Raw genomic sequence first — 19348 nt, forward strand, 5'->3', positions numbered from 1 at the left:
ATCTGTGTTGCAATTTTGTGACACTATGATAAAGTTCAATCTACTACTATTGGCTTTTTAACATCAGAAATATAAATATGGAAACTATTATAGATTCTCCCTGAAAAATCTGTTTTAATTTCAGCAAGATGAGCAGTTCAGAAGAGGTGTCGTGGATTGCTTGGTTCTGTGGCCTTCGAGGAAATGAATTTTTCTGTGAGGTAAGAAGTTTTTCAGGATTATTTTCATTTAATGATTTAAAAAGCAAAATTGAACTAGTAATATTCCCCTTTTTCCTTGTTTAATGTAAATTCTAAATTCTGTTTTCAGGTAGATGAAGATTACATACAGGACAAGTTTAACCTCACAGGCCTAAATGAACAGGTACCACACTATCGCCAGGCACTCGACATGATTTTAGATCTTGAACCAGGTAGGCCACTAGAGGGAAACTCTGACTTTTGAAGTTAACTAAGATTAAAAGGTTAATTGCATAGTGCAATAATTTGTCTTGAGGGATTCCTAACAATGATACACAAATATAGCAATGTTTCTCTCCTCTCCCCCCTCCCCTCCCCTCTCTTGACTTCTCCTCCTGTCTCCCGTCCCCTCTCTTCTCCCTCCTCCTCCTGTCTCCCCTCCGCTCTCTTCTCCCTCCTCCTCCTGTCTCCCCTCCCCCCTCTTCCCCCTCTCCCCTCTCCCCCTTCTCCCCTCTCCCCTCTCCCCTCTCCCCTCTCCCCTCCCCTCTCTTTTCCCCCTCTCCCCCCTTGTCTACCTTAACCCTAAGCTCGCCATCTACCATGCTCTTTTAGGACCCAACATTTGGCCTCTTACACCCTCTCCCCTCCCATCCCCTCTCCTTCCCCTCCCCTCTCCTCCCCCTCTCCTCCCCCTCTCCTCCCCCTCTCCTCCCCCTCTCCACCCCTCCACCCTCTCCTCCCCTCCCCTCCCCTCTCCTCTCCTATCCTCTCCTCTCCTCTCTCATATATTTATATATGTATATATACATATATTCATATATACATATATGCATATATACATACACATATACATATACATATACACATATACACATATACATATACATATACACATATACACATATACATATATACACATGTACAAATGTACGTACACACACACATACATATACTTATTCATATTTACGTATAGATGAATATATACATATATTTTTCTGAAGAGGAACTCATGAAGAATTTGAAATGTTGCAATTTTTAAAATTCCTTATTGTGGCTTATTTCATTTTCATTTTTGTATGCACTTTACTTTGTTTGTGCTTGTGTTCATATATATATATATATATATATATATATATATATATATATATATATATATATATACATATATATATATATATATATATATATATATATATATATATATATATATATACATATATATATATATATATATATATATATATATATATATATATATATATATATATATATATATATATATATATATATATATATATATATATATACATATACATATACACACACATACATATACATATACACATACATATACACACATTGCAGTGTGAATGGATTTTTTCCCATAAATCTTATTGTAGTTTTCCTTTCGGCTCTTGTGTGACTTATGTCTTGATGGACAAAATTTTCTTTACCAACAGACGAGGAAGAAGAGATCCCTCACCAGAGCGACCTAATAGAACAGGCGGCAGAAATGCTATATGGCCTCATCCACGCTCGCTACATTTTAACCAATCGTGGCATAGCTCAAATGATAGAGAAGTATCAAGCTGGAGATTTTGGTCACTGTCCACGAGTCTATTGTGAAAATCAGGTATGTGTTTCTTCGTTGATGGCAAGCCCACGTTTTGATGAGGCTCAATGGTCACTTATATATATGTATATTATTTTTTTCTTTCTTTGAAAGATACAATAATTTGTTCTGTAATTTGTCTTCATTGTAGTTTGTTGGTCAGTGAGTGAATACAGACCTATATGTTAGTGTTTGTTGAAATTGTCTGGCGAGTTTCCATTGTGCAAATGTTATTAGGTAATCCAATGGCGAAGGGAAAATGTTGTGTTCACTTTAGTATTGTTTTGTTAAGTGTTTCTGTACATAGATTGTTCTGCCAGTGATTAGCCACAGTGGAGTCAATTAGTAGATCTTGTGACCTCACCTTTCCTTGAGATAGCTTTTTTACTAATGCTATCAATATTGACACTGTTATTTTTGTTATAAACATTACAGTTACTATATTTTTGTTGATATTACTAACAACAGTATTAGATCCTAGAAAATATTATTGCAAATCAAGGAAAAGGGTAAACAGGTGAAACAGGTAGTTCTCAATTGGCTCATTTTTGAGTTAATACTAATGGAGCCATCTATATGTAAAAACACAAGTAGAACGACGTCTTTGGTGGGGTAATATGATTCTGTAAGCGATGTTTACTTGCCCTTGTTTTTGAAAGAACAACTTAGTGATATAGACCTATTTGCTTCTTTGTTTGTAACAAGAAAATATTTATATTCATGTTTTGTAATCATGAAGGGATTTCTTAAGACTTGTGAAATCAAAGGGTATAGATCTAAAGAAGTGGGTTGTGTATCACTATGGACTTGAAAATGTTAAGGGGAAAGTAGTAGAATGATAGAGATAAGATAAAGCCGTTATCACCCATTCCTTTTAGATGAGCACCCAGCTGATCCAGCCTGTGACATCATAGCTTGTTTTGGGAGCATTAACATATGATTAGATTATGAAAGTGTGAGAAAGGTAATTTTAAGACCTTATTTAAGGGAAAACAAATAATTTGAGTCCCAAGAGTCCCAAGAGTACATTATAAGATCTGATGTTTCATATTCATCATGTTTTGTCTTAGCCATTGTGATTTGTATTATAGAAATTGTAAGAGTTGAATATTAATTAAGAATTTTGGGATTCTGCTTAGTTTATATAGATGAATGAAAAATTAAATAAAGCCCTTTTTTGATAAGTGGATTAGTCCAGCAGCTTCGAGAAAAGAATTAGAGTAAAAATATTAAACACATTCTTACATGCACATGCACGCTGCCACTATACATCTATATGTACCTATATATATATATATGTTTATCTGTATGAATTACCTATTTATTTATCTTGTTTTCATATATCTTTAGTCATGGCAGTTTGATAATCAGTTTATTGCATGCTTATCTTCTACTTGGGATGAGTGAGTGCATGTTTATGATGCCACATTTTTAGCTAACAAAACCTTTATTAGGAACTTACATTGAATTTGCCTGTGAGGAAAATGAGTAATACAGATTCTTCTTAACCCATTGTATCTGGTTGTGTCACGACAATCACATGGCTGAAAATTTGCCCATTAGGTTACTGAAGTGGCTGCTTTGTTGAGTGCATGTAAATACTCATGTGTGGTGACAAAGATTCTATGCCTCCTCTTTGCAAAGTTATTATGCATAAGCCTTTTCAGCATTTTTGTCATTTCCCAGTGTCCATATTTATCATTTGATTTGGTTTAACCAAATGGTAATAGACTGTTTTCCTTGCACAGACTCCATATAATCTATGTAGTAAATATTACCATGCAAGAAGATTTTCTCTCTCTCTCTCTCTCTCTCTCTCTCTCTCTCTCTCTCTCTCTCTCTCTCTCTCTCTCTCTCTCTCTCTCTCTCTCTCTCTCTCTCTCTCTCTCTCTCCCTCTCCCTCCCCCTCCCTCCCTCCCTCCCTCCCTCCCTCCCTCCCTCCCTCCCTCCCTCCCTCCCTCCCTCCCTCCCTCCCTCCCTCCCTCCCTCCCTCCCTCTCCCCCCCACCCCCCACCCCCCTGGAGCCAGCGGCCTTTCAGTCATGGCTTATGGCTATTACATTCCACTCATTTATCAATGGAAATAATGCAGAAGCCCCCTTCTAAATGCCAATTAAGTCTAATCACCCTCCAAGAGTTTTGTGCACTCATGGCGAGTCTTTTTCCATCATCCTAGCCTTTGCTCATGATGGCAAGGTCACATTACGCGGTCTAAGGCCATTTTGTCCTAGGACAGCATGTTTACCCGGCCCTGAACCCAATTTTTAAAATGTGATTGTCACGTCACCCGGATCAAAGGGGCTAAAGAATTACTTTCCAAACAATGAAATTTTTATTTTATTTAAATGAATTAGATATAGAAAGATTAACCCAATGCTGTCGGGTAAAAAAGTTTGGCAAGTGGCCATAATAACGGGATTGTTGGGGTGAATTGGCAGTTTCCCCTGTTTGCGCCCAGCTCGTTTGTTAGTTTGCGAGCGACATTTGTCACCTAAAAGTTTTTATTTTGCTATAATTTATAAAAGTATTATAATTTTGAAGGTTTACCTTCATTATAGGTTGTATTGCCTAAAATATTTACCATATAAATGAAGCCACTACTATTGGAGATAACAAACTCCGTCTGACGAGCCAGTGGCATGGGAATGGTCATAATACGATGCCATCCGTTTTTCGGTCCACATCAGCCATGGCATGTACATACATGCCACCTGGCAGCTAGTGGTTAATAACCCTGTCAGTACAACTTCCCCTCCCCCTCTTCGCGTTCCTCTCCCCCACATACCTCTCTCTTTTCTTTTCAATTTCCCACAATTTCACCTACACATTCTCTCCTTAACTCTCCTTCACCGTTCTCTCCCCTATTATCCCCTCCTCTCCATCCTCCTCCCTTTTCTTTCCCTAGAATGAAATGCATGCTTTTTTGTATTCCTTATTAGACTGTTCATAATGGCCGAGTTATCTGCATATTCAAAAGTACAGATTTACTAATTATTTTTCATGATATTCCCATTGTAAAAATAATATCCTAACAGAAGACTGTTATTTTGTTTATTTGTGGTTATTCTTTTTTTAAAGTGAATTCTCTGGTCCCTATTTTAATTAATTACTCGTCGTAGTGTTTGGGGTATGTGTTTGTGTCATTTGTCTAATATATAACAAGCACTACTTAGCTGCAATTTTCAATTTCTTTTTTGTAAATTATGATTTTTCAGTCCTAATATAATTTTGATGGTTATTTTCTTAATATTTACTTTGTAGTTCAATTATGTATTTTTATGATAATTTCCATTTCATAGTTTTTGTTTATTTATTTATTTGCTTAAGAATCAACACAAGGATGAGTGATTCTATTAATGGGTGTACTCCTATGTTCAGTATTTACATAATTTTGTTGCAGGCAGACAGTCTTCAAGTTTTGTTTTCTGCCCCCCAGCCAATGCTGCCCATTGGTCTAAGTGATGTCCCAGGAGAGGCCATGGTGAAGCTGTACTGTCCAAAATGCTGTGACGTCTACACCCCAAAGTCTTCTCGCCACCACCACATAGACGGAGCTTACTTCGGTACTGGCTTCCCTCACATGCTCTTCATGGTCCATCCAGAATACCGGCCCAAGCGGCCCACCAACCAATTTGTACCAAGGCTTTATGGCTTCAAGATTCACCCAATGGCATACCAAATTCAGCAGCAGTCAGCTGCTAGCTTCAAGGCTCCTATGCGTGCAGTCAACTATAATAATGGAAAGCGTTAGGATTAGTTAGAAATTGTTTCATATATTTTTTTTATTCTATTGATGTAATTCATGTGATTATGATTAAGCTCATTAATTGCAATATTCCTTATTTTTGAAAAGAATTAAAACTTTTTATTTATATTTTTTTCTCCTTCCTGTCCCCTTCTGTGGCTTAGTTTTTATGTATTCCTGTTAAAATCATCAGACTTGTGTCAAAGAAGTGAGAAAAAAGTGTTAGTGAGCTGCAAACAGACGGTGCAAAAAAAAAGTATTTAAAAGATACCTAAAAAGTTAAAAAAACAAAAACAAAAAAAGTGCCAACTGTGACATCTCTCTGACATAGGCTTGAATGCAGTAAAGCCAGTCCGGCAGTTTGGATTAAGTTGTGTCCATGTCCTGCTTGTGCTCATTCATCAAGGGCTTTTGAGAGGTCCCTGCATGGCAAGTTGACTGCACACATTCCGGAAGAACCCACTCATACCTCACTGCTTGTTTACCTCTGGAGCCATGGAGTGATCTCTCCCTGCAGAAAAGCTAGCTAGAGTGAAGGAAATTACTCTGTGAATACCATTTTTTTTTTCCTTTTTGGTTAGTGTGTGTAAATGGTACTCCAAAATACCAGAGAAAGTTTTGTTTTGAATCTTTGGAAAAATCTTATATAATAAAATGTAAATATATACCACACCTCCATCTATTAGTGTACTGTATTTCCTTTATCCCATATTTTTACTTAATGTACATTTAATGAAAGAGAAAAATATAATACTGATCTTCAACTTTTGTCAGAAGATAATTATTAAGACCATGGATTTTTCACATTGCTAGTCTTCAGTACACCTCTGCATGCATGATTTTGATATTAGTGTCCATAAGTGTTCTTAAAAACTATTTACATATTTTATTAATTGCAGCTTGTACTATGGTTGAAAATCACTTGCAACTGTTTTCACTGTTTGCAATGTATTTTTATGCTTATCTTTCCTGATATTTATACTTGCTGATCTGAAATGCTGAAAAGTGTCCTGTTGTAATTATGAAAAGAACCAATAATAATCAAATTAAATATGAAATCATTACGATGTTAGTAATATTATTATTATTGTTATTATTGATTAATTCATGTACAAAGGTAAAGGAAACTTACTTTTTCACAATCACTGAATTATGAAAATAGATATCGCATGTTTTATGGAAACAGATTTTTTACTTAAGAGAAGCCATGGAAATGTCTGCCACTGGATAAAAATTGTAGGTCAGTAGTCACTTTCCCTTAACATAAGCCAATCGTAAGTTTAAGAATATATACTCGATTGTATATGGATGTAAAAATAATAGTAATAGAGCAAGCATGGAAATGAAAACAACTATGATACTACCAGTTGCTTAGGTACTCACACTTGATATGCCAATGAATTCCATATAACAGCAGTAGTTCTAAGTAAAGTGTTGGTTATCAAAATGTATGAACAAAACTTCGTTTTGGACACAGTTATGCTAATTGGCAAATTATATTATTCTGATTTCAAAACATTTATGCTGGAAACTAAGGTAAGGTTCCACAGTTAAGCATTGTCTATGAACATAGTTTTATTAAAATTGCTTGCTGTCCATCTCCAAACCAGTTGGATATTAAAGAATTTATGCTATTTTGTTACCCAGAAATTCAAAGGAATGTTTTACTCAAGAATTTTATAAAGTTGAAAATTAACAAAAATATTTATACATATATATATATATATATATATATATATATATATATATATATATATATATATATATAGATTTTTTTTTTTGTATATATATCCCCCCCAATCCCTTGCCCGTTGTTGTTGTCGGGGGGCTTAGGAGACGAAGACTGAGACCCAATACAGGGATCTCCCCTGCCTAGGGCCTCAGCCCTCGACTCAACTAATTTAGCATGGTCTTTTTTCTCTCCAGCTTTTGTTTCCATCTCTTCTCCATCCCCTTCTGCTATCTACTTCCTAAGGTGTGAGAGCCGTGCTGAGAGGATGAAAGGCTGACCTAGTGCCAGTCCTGAACGGCCTGCGGGAACCATGGGCACGGTACTCCTGACTAATCTAGCCCTTACCTTCAGTAGCGAAAGGAGGTGGACCAATTAGGCCTATTTACATAATCCAGGTTCCCCATGACCAGTAGTGAAAATGTAATCCCATTATTAGAGGCTATGAGGCTAGCCCCTTTATCAAATAGCCCCAACCCAGGCTCTCCTTTGACCACGGCTCCGAACACTGAAACTACTGCCCACTCCTCAATGCCTACTAGTGCATTACCCACCCAAGCAGAGAATCAATCTCCAGAAGACATTCCTACCCACCCAACTTCCTCAAATTCAACTCCACCCCTGCAACCTTCATCAAACAACCAATCCCCCCTTATTACTACCTTGCAACCTTATTCTCCATCATTCCGTAATACTCCCTCTTCCACACGTCCCCGACCATCCACACTACCAACCCTACAGATATCTTAAATACTCTGTTCCCCCCCAATCCCTTGCCCGTTGTTGTCGTGGGGGGGCTTAGGAGACGAGGACTGAGACCCAATACAGGGATCTCCCCTGCCTAGGGCCCCAGCCCTCGACTCAACTAATTTTGCATGGTCTTTTTTTCTCCAGCTTTTGTTTCCGTCTCTTCTCCATCCCCTTCTGCTATCTACTTCCTAAGGTGTGAGAGCCGTGCTGAGAGGATGAAAGGCTGACCTAGTGCCAGTCCTGAACGGCCAGCGGGAACTATGGGCACGGTACTCCTGACTAATCTAGCCCTTACCTTCAGTAGTGAAAGGAGGTGGACCGAATAGGCCTATTTACATAATCCAGGTTCCCCATGACCAGTAATGAGAATGTAATCCCTTTATTAGAGGCTATGAGGCTAGCCCCTTTATCAAATAGCCCCAACCCAGGCTCTCCTTTGACCACGGCTCCGAACACTGAAACTACTGCCCACTCCTCAATGCCTACTAGTGCATTACCCACCCAAGCAGAGAATCAATCTCCAGAAGACATTCCTACCCACCCAACTTCCTCAAATTCAACTCCACCCCTGCAACCTTCATCAAACAACCAATCCTCCCTTATTACTACCTTGCAACCTTATTCTCCATCATTCCGTAATACTCCCTCTTCCACACGTCCCCGACTATCCACCACCACCAACCCTACAGATATCTTAAATACTCTGTTTAGCCCAGCTAAATGGGACCGATTTTTCGTGATCCCTGCTACAGCTCCTTACTCAGGCAACACTCTTCTCTTTCAACAATGCCTCCAAAAACAAGTAGGTAGAGTCCCTTTCTATACCAGACGCGATCGCTCCCGTCTGGTAACAGTCAGATCAGAAACTGAATCTATAGCACTGTCAAATTTAACTGATCATTCTGGCAACCCCATTCCTGCAGAACCTCATGCAACCCTTAATACCTGTACCGGAACTGTCTCTCTCTCCCCAGCAAACTGCCCAGTCGATACCAAAGATTGGTCAGACTGTGGAGAAGACTTATTAGGATGCCTCAAAGACCAAGATGTGAAATCAGTACATTGCTACACCATTCCTCCTAAAGGTCAACGAAAGAATCCGACCAATATTGCCAAAATTACCTTCTGTACACATGACCTTCCCTTACGTATCTACATTGGTGGACAATCCCTCCCTGTTCGACCATACCAACCCCCTCCACGTCAATGTCAAAACTGTTGGCGCTTTGGACATCCTGCCAAACATTGCCGTTCCACAGACCGATGCCCCATATGTGCCCAACCTGGTCATAATCGATCAAACTGCTCAGCACAAACACGAACATGTGCTAACTGCGGCGGCCCCCATAATGTATTTTATAGAGGCTGTCCCACTTACAAATTTGAATCTGAGGTAGCAACTCTCAGATACAAAAATGGTCTCACTTTACGTGAAGCCAGACAGGAAGCACGTCGACAAGGTTTCTCTCATACTCCATATTCTAGCAACATCGTTCGCTCAGCCCTTCCCCCTCCACCCAAAAATGTCCCCATTTCCACTTCTGCATTCTACATCCCTCAGACCAATTCCTTTGCCACTCTAAACCCAGACACCCCAATCTCAACCACAACTCCTATCTCAACTACAGCCCCAACACCAACTCCTCTCCCTCCCCGCACTACCCGCAGTAGACAGACTAAACGTTCTAACCCTTCTTCCCCTACAGCACAATCACCTCCACCTACCTATACCTTTGTTCCTGAGACACCAGTCTCCTCTTCCCCCCCTCATAAGAAAACCTTTATTCCACAAAACTCTCCAACCAATTCCATTGCAGAAACAATTACCTTCTCACAAAACTCTCCAACAAACTCCACTGCAGAAACAATGGATGACATTCAAAGCTATATGCTTGAGACACAAAATCCCATAACTCATGCTCCTTCCACACTTGAAGTGGTTGCCGATATTCATAACCCTCCTACTAATATCCCCCCTACACCCCTTCCTCCTACTCCCTCCCAACACAACCTAACCCCCTCAATCCCAACCACCACTGATATCCATCCTCCTAATACCCATCCTTCTGATATGCATCCCCCTCTTACTCATAACACCCCTACACCCTTTCCTTCTAATCCCTCCCAAGACAACACATCCCCTTCAACTCCAACTATCCATCCTTCTGATATTCATCCTCCTAACACTAATACTCCCCACACATCTACTCCCTCCCAACACAACCCACCCCCTTCAACCCCAACTATAGGCACATTCTCCCTCCCTCCATCCCCTCTATCCTTTGCACTCCCTCCAGGATACACACGAGAATCACTCATGGCACAACAATGCCCTTCTCCAGACTCCCTACCTCCTAATATCCCTCCTTTACACCCCCTAGCTCCTTCCCCTTCAAATTCCCCAACACGTAAATGTGTTATCATTCATAAATCAACTAGGGTATAGCTCTCCTACATTGGAATATTCGCGGTTTCCGCTCTCATAGATCAGACCTACGTCATATCCTTGCTTCTTATAATCCATCTATTATCTGCCTCCAAGAGACTTTCCTCACACACCCTCCTATTCCAATTCCTAATTACCATTTTATCTCTTCCCCACACTCCCTTTATGTCTCGTCTATACTTATCCATCATAAAACACCTTATGTCATACCTCCCATACAAACTTCTGTCCCGTGCACAGCTATTTCTCTGTGTAACATCCCTATTTCAGTCCCACACATTCTCTTGTCCAGTCCACGTTTTAATACAGCACGTACCTCTGCTTTTCCACACCTATCCTCCCTTCACCGACCTCCCAACATATCAGACATCCTTACAGAATCTCACAGTTTCTGCCTCGACAACCTGTTCTCCTTCCTCAGACACATAAATATCCTTCACTTGATCTAACTCCCTTACCTAAACCACCATAATCTTTTCCCTCATCCTCAACCTCTCAACAATATTCTAGATAGTTGACACATTACAACTGTCACCTGACATCCCTCTTTACTATACTTTCCTATAGTGCTATATGACCTTAGATGTCTAGCACATTTATCTTAACCATTAACCATTAACCATTAAATACTCTGTTTAGCCCAGCTAAATGGGACCGTTTTTTCGTGATTCCTGCTACAGCTCCTTATTCAGGCAACACTCTTCTCTTTCAACAATGCCTCCAAAAACAAGTAGGTAGAGTCCCTTTCTATACCAGACGCGATCGCTCCCGTCTGGTAACAGTCAGATCAGAAACAATCTATAGCACTGTCAAATTTAACTGATCATTCTGGCAACCCCATTCCTGCAGAACCTCATCCAACCCTTAATACCTGTACCGGAACTGTCTCTCTCTCCCCAGCAAACTGCCCAGTCGATACCAAAGATTGGTCAGACTGTGGAGAAGACTTATTAGGATGCCTCAAAGACCAAGATGTGAAATCAGTACATTGCTACACCATTCCTCCTAAAGGTCAACGAAAGAATCCGACCAATATTGCCAAAATTACCTTCCGTACACATGACCTTCCCTTACGTATCTACATTGGTGGACAATCCCTCCCTGTTCGACCATACCAACCCCCTCCCCGTCAATGTCAAAACTGTTGGCGCTTTGGACATCCTGCCAAACATTGCCGTTCCACAGACCGATGCCCCATATGTGCCCAACCTGGTCATAATCGATCAAACTGCTCAGCACAAACACGAACATGTGCTAATTGCGGCGGCCCCCATAATGTATTTTATAGAGGCTGTCCCACTTACAAATTTGAATCTGAAGTAGCAACTCTCAGATACAAAAATGGTCTCACTTTACGTGAAGCCAGACAGGAAGCACGTCGACAAGGTTTCTCTCATATTCTAGCAACATCGTTCGCTCAGCCCTTCCCCCTCCACCCAAAAATGTCCCCATTTCCACTTCTACATTCTACATCCCTCAGACCAATTCCTTTGCCACTCTAAACCCAGACACCCCAATCTCAACCACAGCTCCTATCTCAACTACAGCCCCAACACCTACCCCTCTCCCTCCCCGCACTACCCGCAGTAGACAGACTAAATGTTCTAACCCTTCTTCCCCTACAGCTCAATCACCACCTACCTATACCTTTGTTCCTGAGACACCAGTCTCCTCTTCCCCCCCTCATAAGAAAACCTTTATTCCACAAAACTCTCCAACCAATTCCATTGCAGAAACAATTACCTTCTCACAAAACCCTCCAACAAACTCCACTGCAGAAACAATGGATGACATTCAAAGCTATATGCTTGAGACACAAAATCCCATAACTCATGCTCCTTCCACACTTGAAGTGGTTGCCGATATTCATACCCCTCCTACTAATATTCCCCCTACACCCCTTCCTCCTACTCCCTCCCAACACAATCTAACCCCCTCAATCCCAACCACCACTGATATCCATCCTCCCAATACCCATCCTCCTGATATGTATCCCCCTCATACTCACAGCACCCCTACACCCTTTCCTCCTAATCCCTCCTAAGACAACACATCCCCTTCAACTCCAACTATCCATCCTTCTGATATTCATCCTCCTAACACTAATACTCCCCACACATCTACTCCCTCCCAACACAACCCACCCCCTTCAACCCCAACTATAGGCACATTCTCCCTCCCTCCATCCCCTCTATCCTTTGCACTCCCTCCAGGTTACACACGAGAATCACTCATGGCACAACAATGCCCTTCTCCAGACTCCCTACCTCCTAATATCCCTCCTTTACACCCCCTAGCTCCTTCCCCTTCAAATTCCCCAACACGTAAATGTGTTATCATTCATAAATCAACTAGGGTATAGCTCTCCTACATTGGAATATTCGCGGTTTCCGCTCTCATAGATCAGACCTACGTCATATCCTTGCTTCTTATAATCCATCTATTATCTGCCTCCAAGAGACTTTCCTCACACACCCTCCTATTCCAATTCCTAATTACCATTTTATCTCTTCCCCACACTCCCTTTATGTCTCGTCTATACTTATCCATCATAAAACACCTTATGTCATACCTCCCATACAAACTTCTGTCCCGTGCACAGCTATTTCTCTGTGTAACATCCCTATTTCAGTCCCACACATTCTCTTGTCCAGTCCACGTTTTAATACAGCACGTACCTCTGCTTTTCCACACCTATCCTCCCTTCACCGACCTCCCAACATATCAGACATCCTTACAGAATCTCACAGTTTCTGCCTCGACAACCTGTTCTCCTTCCTCAGACACATAAATATCCTTCACTTGATCTAACTCCCTTACCTAAACCACCATAATCTTTTCCCTCATCCTCAACCTCTCAACAATATTCTAGATAGTTGACACATTACAACTGTCACCTGACATCCCTCTTTACTATACTTTCCTATAGTGCTATATGACCTTAGATGTCTAGCACATTTATCTTAACCATTAACCATTAACCATTAAATACTCTGTTTAGCCCAGCTAAATGGGACCGTTTTTTCGTGATTCCTGCTACAGCTCCTTATTCAGGCAACACTCTTCTCTTTCAACAATGCCTCCAAAAACAAGTAGGTAGAGTCCCTTTCTATACCAGACGCGATCGCTCCCGTCTGGTAACAGTCAGATCAGAAACAATCTATAGCACTGTCAAATTTAACTGATCATTCTGGCAACCCCATTCCTGCAGAACCTCATCCAACCCTTAATACCTGTACCGGAACTGTCTCTCTCTCCCCAGCAAACTGCCCAGTCGATACCAAAGATTGGTCAGACTGTGGAGAAGACTTATTAGGATGCCTCAAAGACCAAGATGTGAAATCAGTACATTGCTACACCATTCCTCCTAAAGGTCAACGAAAGAATCCGACCAATATTGCCAAAATTACCTTCCGTACACATGACCTTCCCTTACGTATCTACATTGGTGGACAATCCCTCCCTGTTCGACCATACCAACCCCCTCCCCGTCAATGTCAAAACTGTTGGCGCTTTGGACATCCTGCCAAACATTGCCGTTCCACAGACCGATGCCCCATATGTGCCCAACCTGGTCATAATCGATCAAACTGCTCAGCACAAACACGAACATGTGCTAATTGCGGCGGCCCCCATAATGTATTTTATAGAGGCTGTCCCACTTACAAATTTGAATCTGAAGTAGCAACTCTCAGATACAAAAATGGTCTCACTTTACGTGAAGCCAGACAGGAAGCACGTCGACAAGGTTTCTCTCATATTCTAGCAACATCGTTCGCTCAGCCCTTCCCCCTCCACCCAAAAATGTCCCCATTTCCACTTCTACATTCTACATCCCTCAGACCAATTCCTTTGCCACTCTAAACCCAGACACCCCAATCTCAACCACAGCTCCTATCTCAACTACAGCCCCAACACCTACCCCTCTCCCTCCCCGCACTACCCGCAGTAGACAGACTAAATGTTCTAACCCTTCTTCCCCTACAGCTCAATCACCACCTACCTATACCTTTGTTCCTGAGACACCAGTCTCCTCTTCCCCCCCTCATAAGAAAACCTTTATTCCACAAAACTCTCCAACCAATTCCATTGCAGAAACAATTACCTTCTCACAAAACTCTCCAACAAACTCCACTGCAGAAACAATGGATGACATTCAAAGCTATATGATTGAGACACAAAATCCCATAACTCATGCTCCTTCCACACTTAAAGTGGTTGCCGATATTCATACCCCTCCTACTAATATTCCCCCTACACCCCTTCCTCCTACTCCCTCCCAACACAATCTAAGCCCCTCAATCCCAACCACCACTGATATCCATCCTCCCAATACCCATCCTCCTGATATGCATCCCCCTCTTACTCACAGCACCCCTACACCCTTTCCTCCTAATCCCTCCCAAGACAACACATCCCCTTCAACTCCAACTATCCATCCTTCTGATAATCATCCTCCTAACACTAATACTCCCCACACATCTACTCCCTCCCAACACAACCCACCCCCTTCAACCCCAACTATAGGCACATTCTCCCTCCCTCCATCCCCTCTATCCTTTGCACTCCCTCCAGGATACACACGAGAATCACTCATGGCACAACAATGCCCTTCTCCAGACTCCCTACCTCCTAATATCCCTCCTTTACACCCCCTAGCTCCTTCCCCTTCAAATTCCCCAACACGTAAATGTGTTATCATTCATAAATCAACTAGGGTATAGCTCTCCTACATTGGAATATTCGCGGTTTCCGCTCTCATAGATCAGACCTACGTCATATCCTTGCTTCTTATAATCCATCTATTATCTGCCTCCAAGAGACTTTCCTCACACACCCTCCTATTCCAATTCCTAATTACCATTTTATCTCTTCCCCACACTCCCTTTATGTCTCGTCTATACTTATCCATCATAAAACACCTTATGTCATACCTCCCATACAAACTTCTGTCCCGTGCACAGCTATTCGCATCTTTCTTCGCCGCTGGATCACAGTGATTTCAGTCTACTTCTCCCCATCCCATCCCATTGAATTTACTGCCTTTGAGACTCTAATTTCCCAACTCCAACCACCTTTCCTCATAGTTGGTGATTTCAACTGCCGCCACACTCTGTGGGGTGACTCTACCACCAACTCCCGAGGCCGATCTCTAGAACGCTTCCTCTTCACAAATAACCTAATTATTCTTAATTCAGATCGCCCCACACACTTTGACATGCGCACACAATCCTTTTCATGCCTTGACCTCTCTCTATGCTCTCCTACTTTACATCTAGATTTCCATTGGTCAGTTCTAGACCACTTCCCCTATAGTGACCACTTCCCAATACTCCTTTCTCCTACTTCATATGTACCACTTCCTAATCCTCCACGCTGGTGCTTTGATAGAGCTGACTGGCATACTTTCACTTCACTCTCTACTATACCTATCCCTCCACCCCCCTTACCGTCCATTTCAGATATGCTACATTGTTTTACAACCACGATCCTAAGAGCTGCCTATACAGCCATTCCTCGAACTTCAAGACCCTATACTTCTAAATGTGTTCCATGGTGGAATTCTGATTGCTCCAAAGCGCTCCGCTTAAAACGAGCAGCCTGGAACAGCTATCGCTACAAACGAGGCACCCCTCACCAGCTATCAGCCCTTATTTCCTTTAAAAGAGCATCTGCCCATCTTCGCCGTACAATTAAAAACAGCAAAACAAATAGCTGGCAAAATTATGTTTCCTAAATTACATCTTCTACATCAATTTCAGCTGTTTGGCGACGGATCCATAAACTATCAGACAAACATCCCCCCCATCCTGCACCCGTCCTCCATATTCGAGATATTCTCATCTCTGAGCCTGTAGAAGTAGCTAATGAACTGGGCAACTATTTCAGCCAGGTCAGTAGTGGCTCTCACCTTTCCCCACACTTTTCTTCCATTAAAACCATCAAGGAACGCACCCCTATTACCTTCACCCTATCCTCTGATGAGTCCTATAATGCTCCTTTTTCTTCTTCTGAACTCAACGCTGCATTACAGTCGTGCCGCAACACTCATGAAGGCCCTGATGGTATTCACTATCGTATGCTCCGACACCTCCCATCTTCCTCTCTATCCTTCCTTTTAAGTATTTTCAACCACATATGGACGTCAGGAAATTTTCCTTCTCATTGGCGAGATGCTCTCATCCTACCTTTCTTAAAACCCAGTAAATCAGGTACCCTACCCCAAGATTACCACACCATAGCTCTAACTAGCTGTTTGTGCAAACTACTAGAACGAATGGTTAACTTCCGTTTAATGTGGTACCTAGAATCTCATAATCTCCTTTCCCCTTCCCAGTTTGGTTTCCGACGTCCCCGAAGTACAGTAGACCCACTTGCCCATTTTGAGACATACATTACATCAGTATTTGCACACCATTAATCCGTATTAGCCATTTTCTTTGATCTAGAAAAAGCATATGACACCACATGGCGATACCATATCCTCCAACTATTGTCCTCCCTAGGTTTACGTGGAAACATGGGTGTTTTCATTAAATCCTTCCTTTCTAAACGTACTTTCCAGGTCAAGATTGCCTCTTCCACTTCATCATCCTTTCCTCAATTCGAAGGAGTCCCACAAGGAAGTGTGCTTAGTACCACTTTATTCCTTCTTGCTGTAAATGACATAGTCTCAGTCCTACCAACAGGAGCCAGAGCATCACTATATGTTGATGACTTAACCATCTATGCATCTGGCACATCCATACCAGATCTCTGTCAATTCCTTCAGTCTGCAATAACATCAGTAACTTCTTGGGCCACCAACCATGGCTTTCGCTTCTCTACCTCCAAATCTTTCCCCATTCTTTTCTCTCGCTTACGTACGGTGCCCAAACCCCCACTCTTCTTATATAATGCTCCACTCCAATACCGGTCTTCTGGCAAATTCCTAGGCGTTATATTTGATTCCAAATTGTCCTGGCGAGATCATATCTTGTATATCAAAGAAAAAGCTCAACGTCGCCTCCGAATCTTACAAACGCTTTCTCATATCTCCTGGGGCTCAGATCGCAAAACTCTCCTCCATCTTCATGTTACTTTGATTCTCTCCACTCTAGATTATGGATGCCATATCTACTCCTCTGCCTCAACCTCTCTTCTTGCTCACCTTGATACAGTCCACCACAGCGGTCTCCGCTTAGCCCTAGGCGCCTTCCGCTCCTCTCCAGTTGAGAGCCTATATACTGAATCAGGCATGCCGTCCCTCTCTCGACGTCGAGCCCTTCTCTCTCTCCGATGCTATGCTCGATTTCACCAATTTTCCCTTACCAAACTAACTATTCCACAATCCTTACTTCATACCTTTACCTCTTCTCCACGTTTACCAACTCCTCTCCCCGTACGCATGGATACCCTCCTCTCCCATTCCCCCTTCCCTCATCTCCGACCTCTCCCACTGTCTGCCCTTTCCATTCCTCCATGGCTTATACCTAACCCCTGTATTTGCTCCTCAGTTTTCCCTGACCCACCAAAATCAGATATTCCCCCCTCTATCCTTCTCACTCATTTCCTTGACCATGTCTCCATTCATTCCTCCAGCATTCATGTTTACACTGACGGTTCCAAATCCATTTCAGGAGCTGGATTCGCAGTAACATTCCCAAATTGCACTTTCAAATACACCCTCCCTCCTGAATCTAGTGTCCTTACTACAGAACTATATGCACTCCTTTTTGCCTTAAGACGCATATATTCATCCACCTCTTCCTCTTTTACTATTTTTACTGACTCCCGTAATTCTTTAACCCTCATAAAGTCAATGCAGTCGACCAATCCCCTTGTCTGTAAGATCCAGAACTGGTTGTTCTATCTATCCACACGTCACAAATCTGTCAGATTTTGCTGGGTACCCAGCCATGTTGGAATCCCTGGCAATGAACAGGCAGATACTCTTGCACGATATGCCGCAATGTCCACATCACCTCAACAACGCTTCTCACATATTCCAGCTACAGATTACTACCTCCACTTTAAGACTTTCTTGTATACCCGATGGCAATCTTTTTGGTCAAGACTCCACAACAATAAATTACATACCGTAAAAACATCAATCTCCTCTTGGTCAGCTCCATTTCACAAAAACAGACGTTGGGAGACTGCCCTCGCACGATTACGTATTGGCCACACTCGCCTAACACATGCCTATCTGATGTCACGCTCAGACCCGCCCCTATGTCCTCTATGTAACATCCCTCTTTCAGTCCCACACATTCTCTTGTCCTGCCCACGCTTTAATACAGCACGTACCTCTGCTTTTCCACACCTATACTCCCTTCACCGACCTCCCAACATATCAGACATCCTTACAGCTTCTGCCTCGACAACCTGTTCTCCTTCCTCAGACACATAAATATCCTTCACTTGATCTAACTCCCTTACCTAAACCACCATAATCTTTTCCCTCATCCTCAACCTCTCAACACTATTCTAGATAGTTGACACATAACAACTATCACCTGACATCCCTCTTTACTATACTTTCCAATAGTGCTATATGACCTTAGATGTCTAGCACATTTATCTTAACCATTAACCATTAAGCATTATATATATATATATATATATATATATATATATATATATATATATACATACATATATATATATATATATACATATATATATATATATATACACACATATATATATATATATATATATATATATATATATATATATATATATATATACATATATATATATATATATATATATATATATATATATATATATATATATATATATATATATATATATATATATATATATATGGATGATGGGGCACGCTGCCCACCACCCCCTTTTATATGGGGCAGCGTCGGTGGGGGTGGCAAAGGTGGCATCCA

General features: G+C 41.5%; 1 protein-coding gene across 2 annotated transcripts; it reads left to right on the forward strand.

Annotated features, from left to right (window-relative positions):
• The first annotated feature begins 45 nt into the window (after nucleotides 1-45).
• Nucleotides 46-6220, forward strand: LOC138859168 (casein kinase II subunit beta). Of its 2 annotated transcripts, none has more exons than XM_070117607.1 (4): nucleotides 46-200; nucleotides 310-412; nucleotides 1640-1812; nucleotides 5191-6220. In XM_070117607.1, the coding sequence occupies exons 1-4, from the start codon at nucleotides 129-131 to the stop codon at nucleotides 5539-5541; spliced, it is 699 nt and encodes a 232-aa protein (XP_069973708.1). In that variant the 5' UTR covers nucleotides 46-128; the 3' UTR covers nucleotides 5542-6220. The 2 variants fall into 2 exon arrangements, with proteins under 2 accessions (XP_069973708.1, XP_069973709.1); XM_070117608.1 differs by having other exon boundaries at nucleotides 47-200; nucleotides 5227-6220.
• The last annotated feature ends 13128 nt before the right edge of the window (nucleotides 6221-19348 follow it).

Source organism: Penaeus vannamei, chromosome 40, assembly GCF_042767895.1.
Source record: "Penaeus vannamei isolate JL-2024 chromosome 40, ASM4276789v1, whole genome shotgun sequence".
Lineage (NCBI taxonomy): Eukaryota > Metazoa > Arthropoda > Malacostraca > Decapoda > Penaeidae > Penaeus > Penaeus vannamei.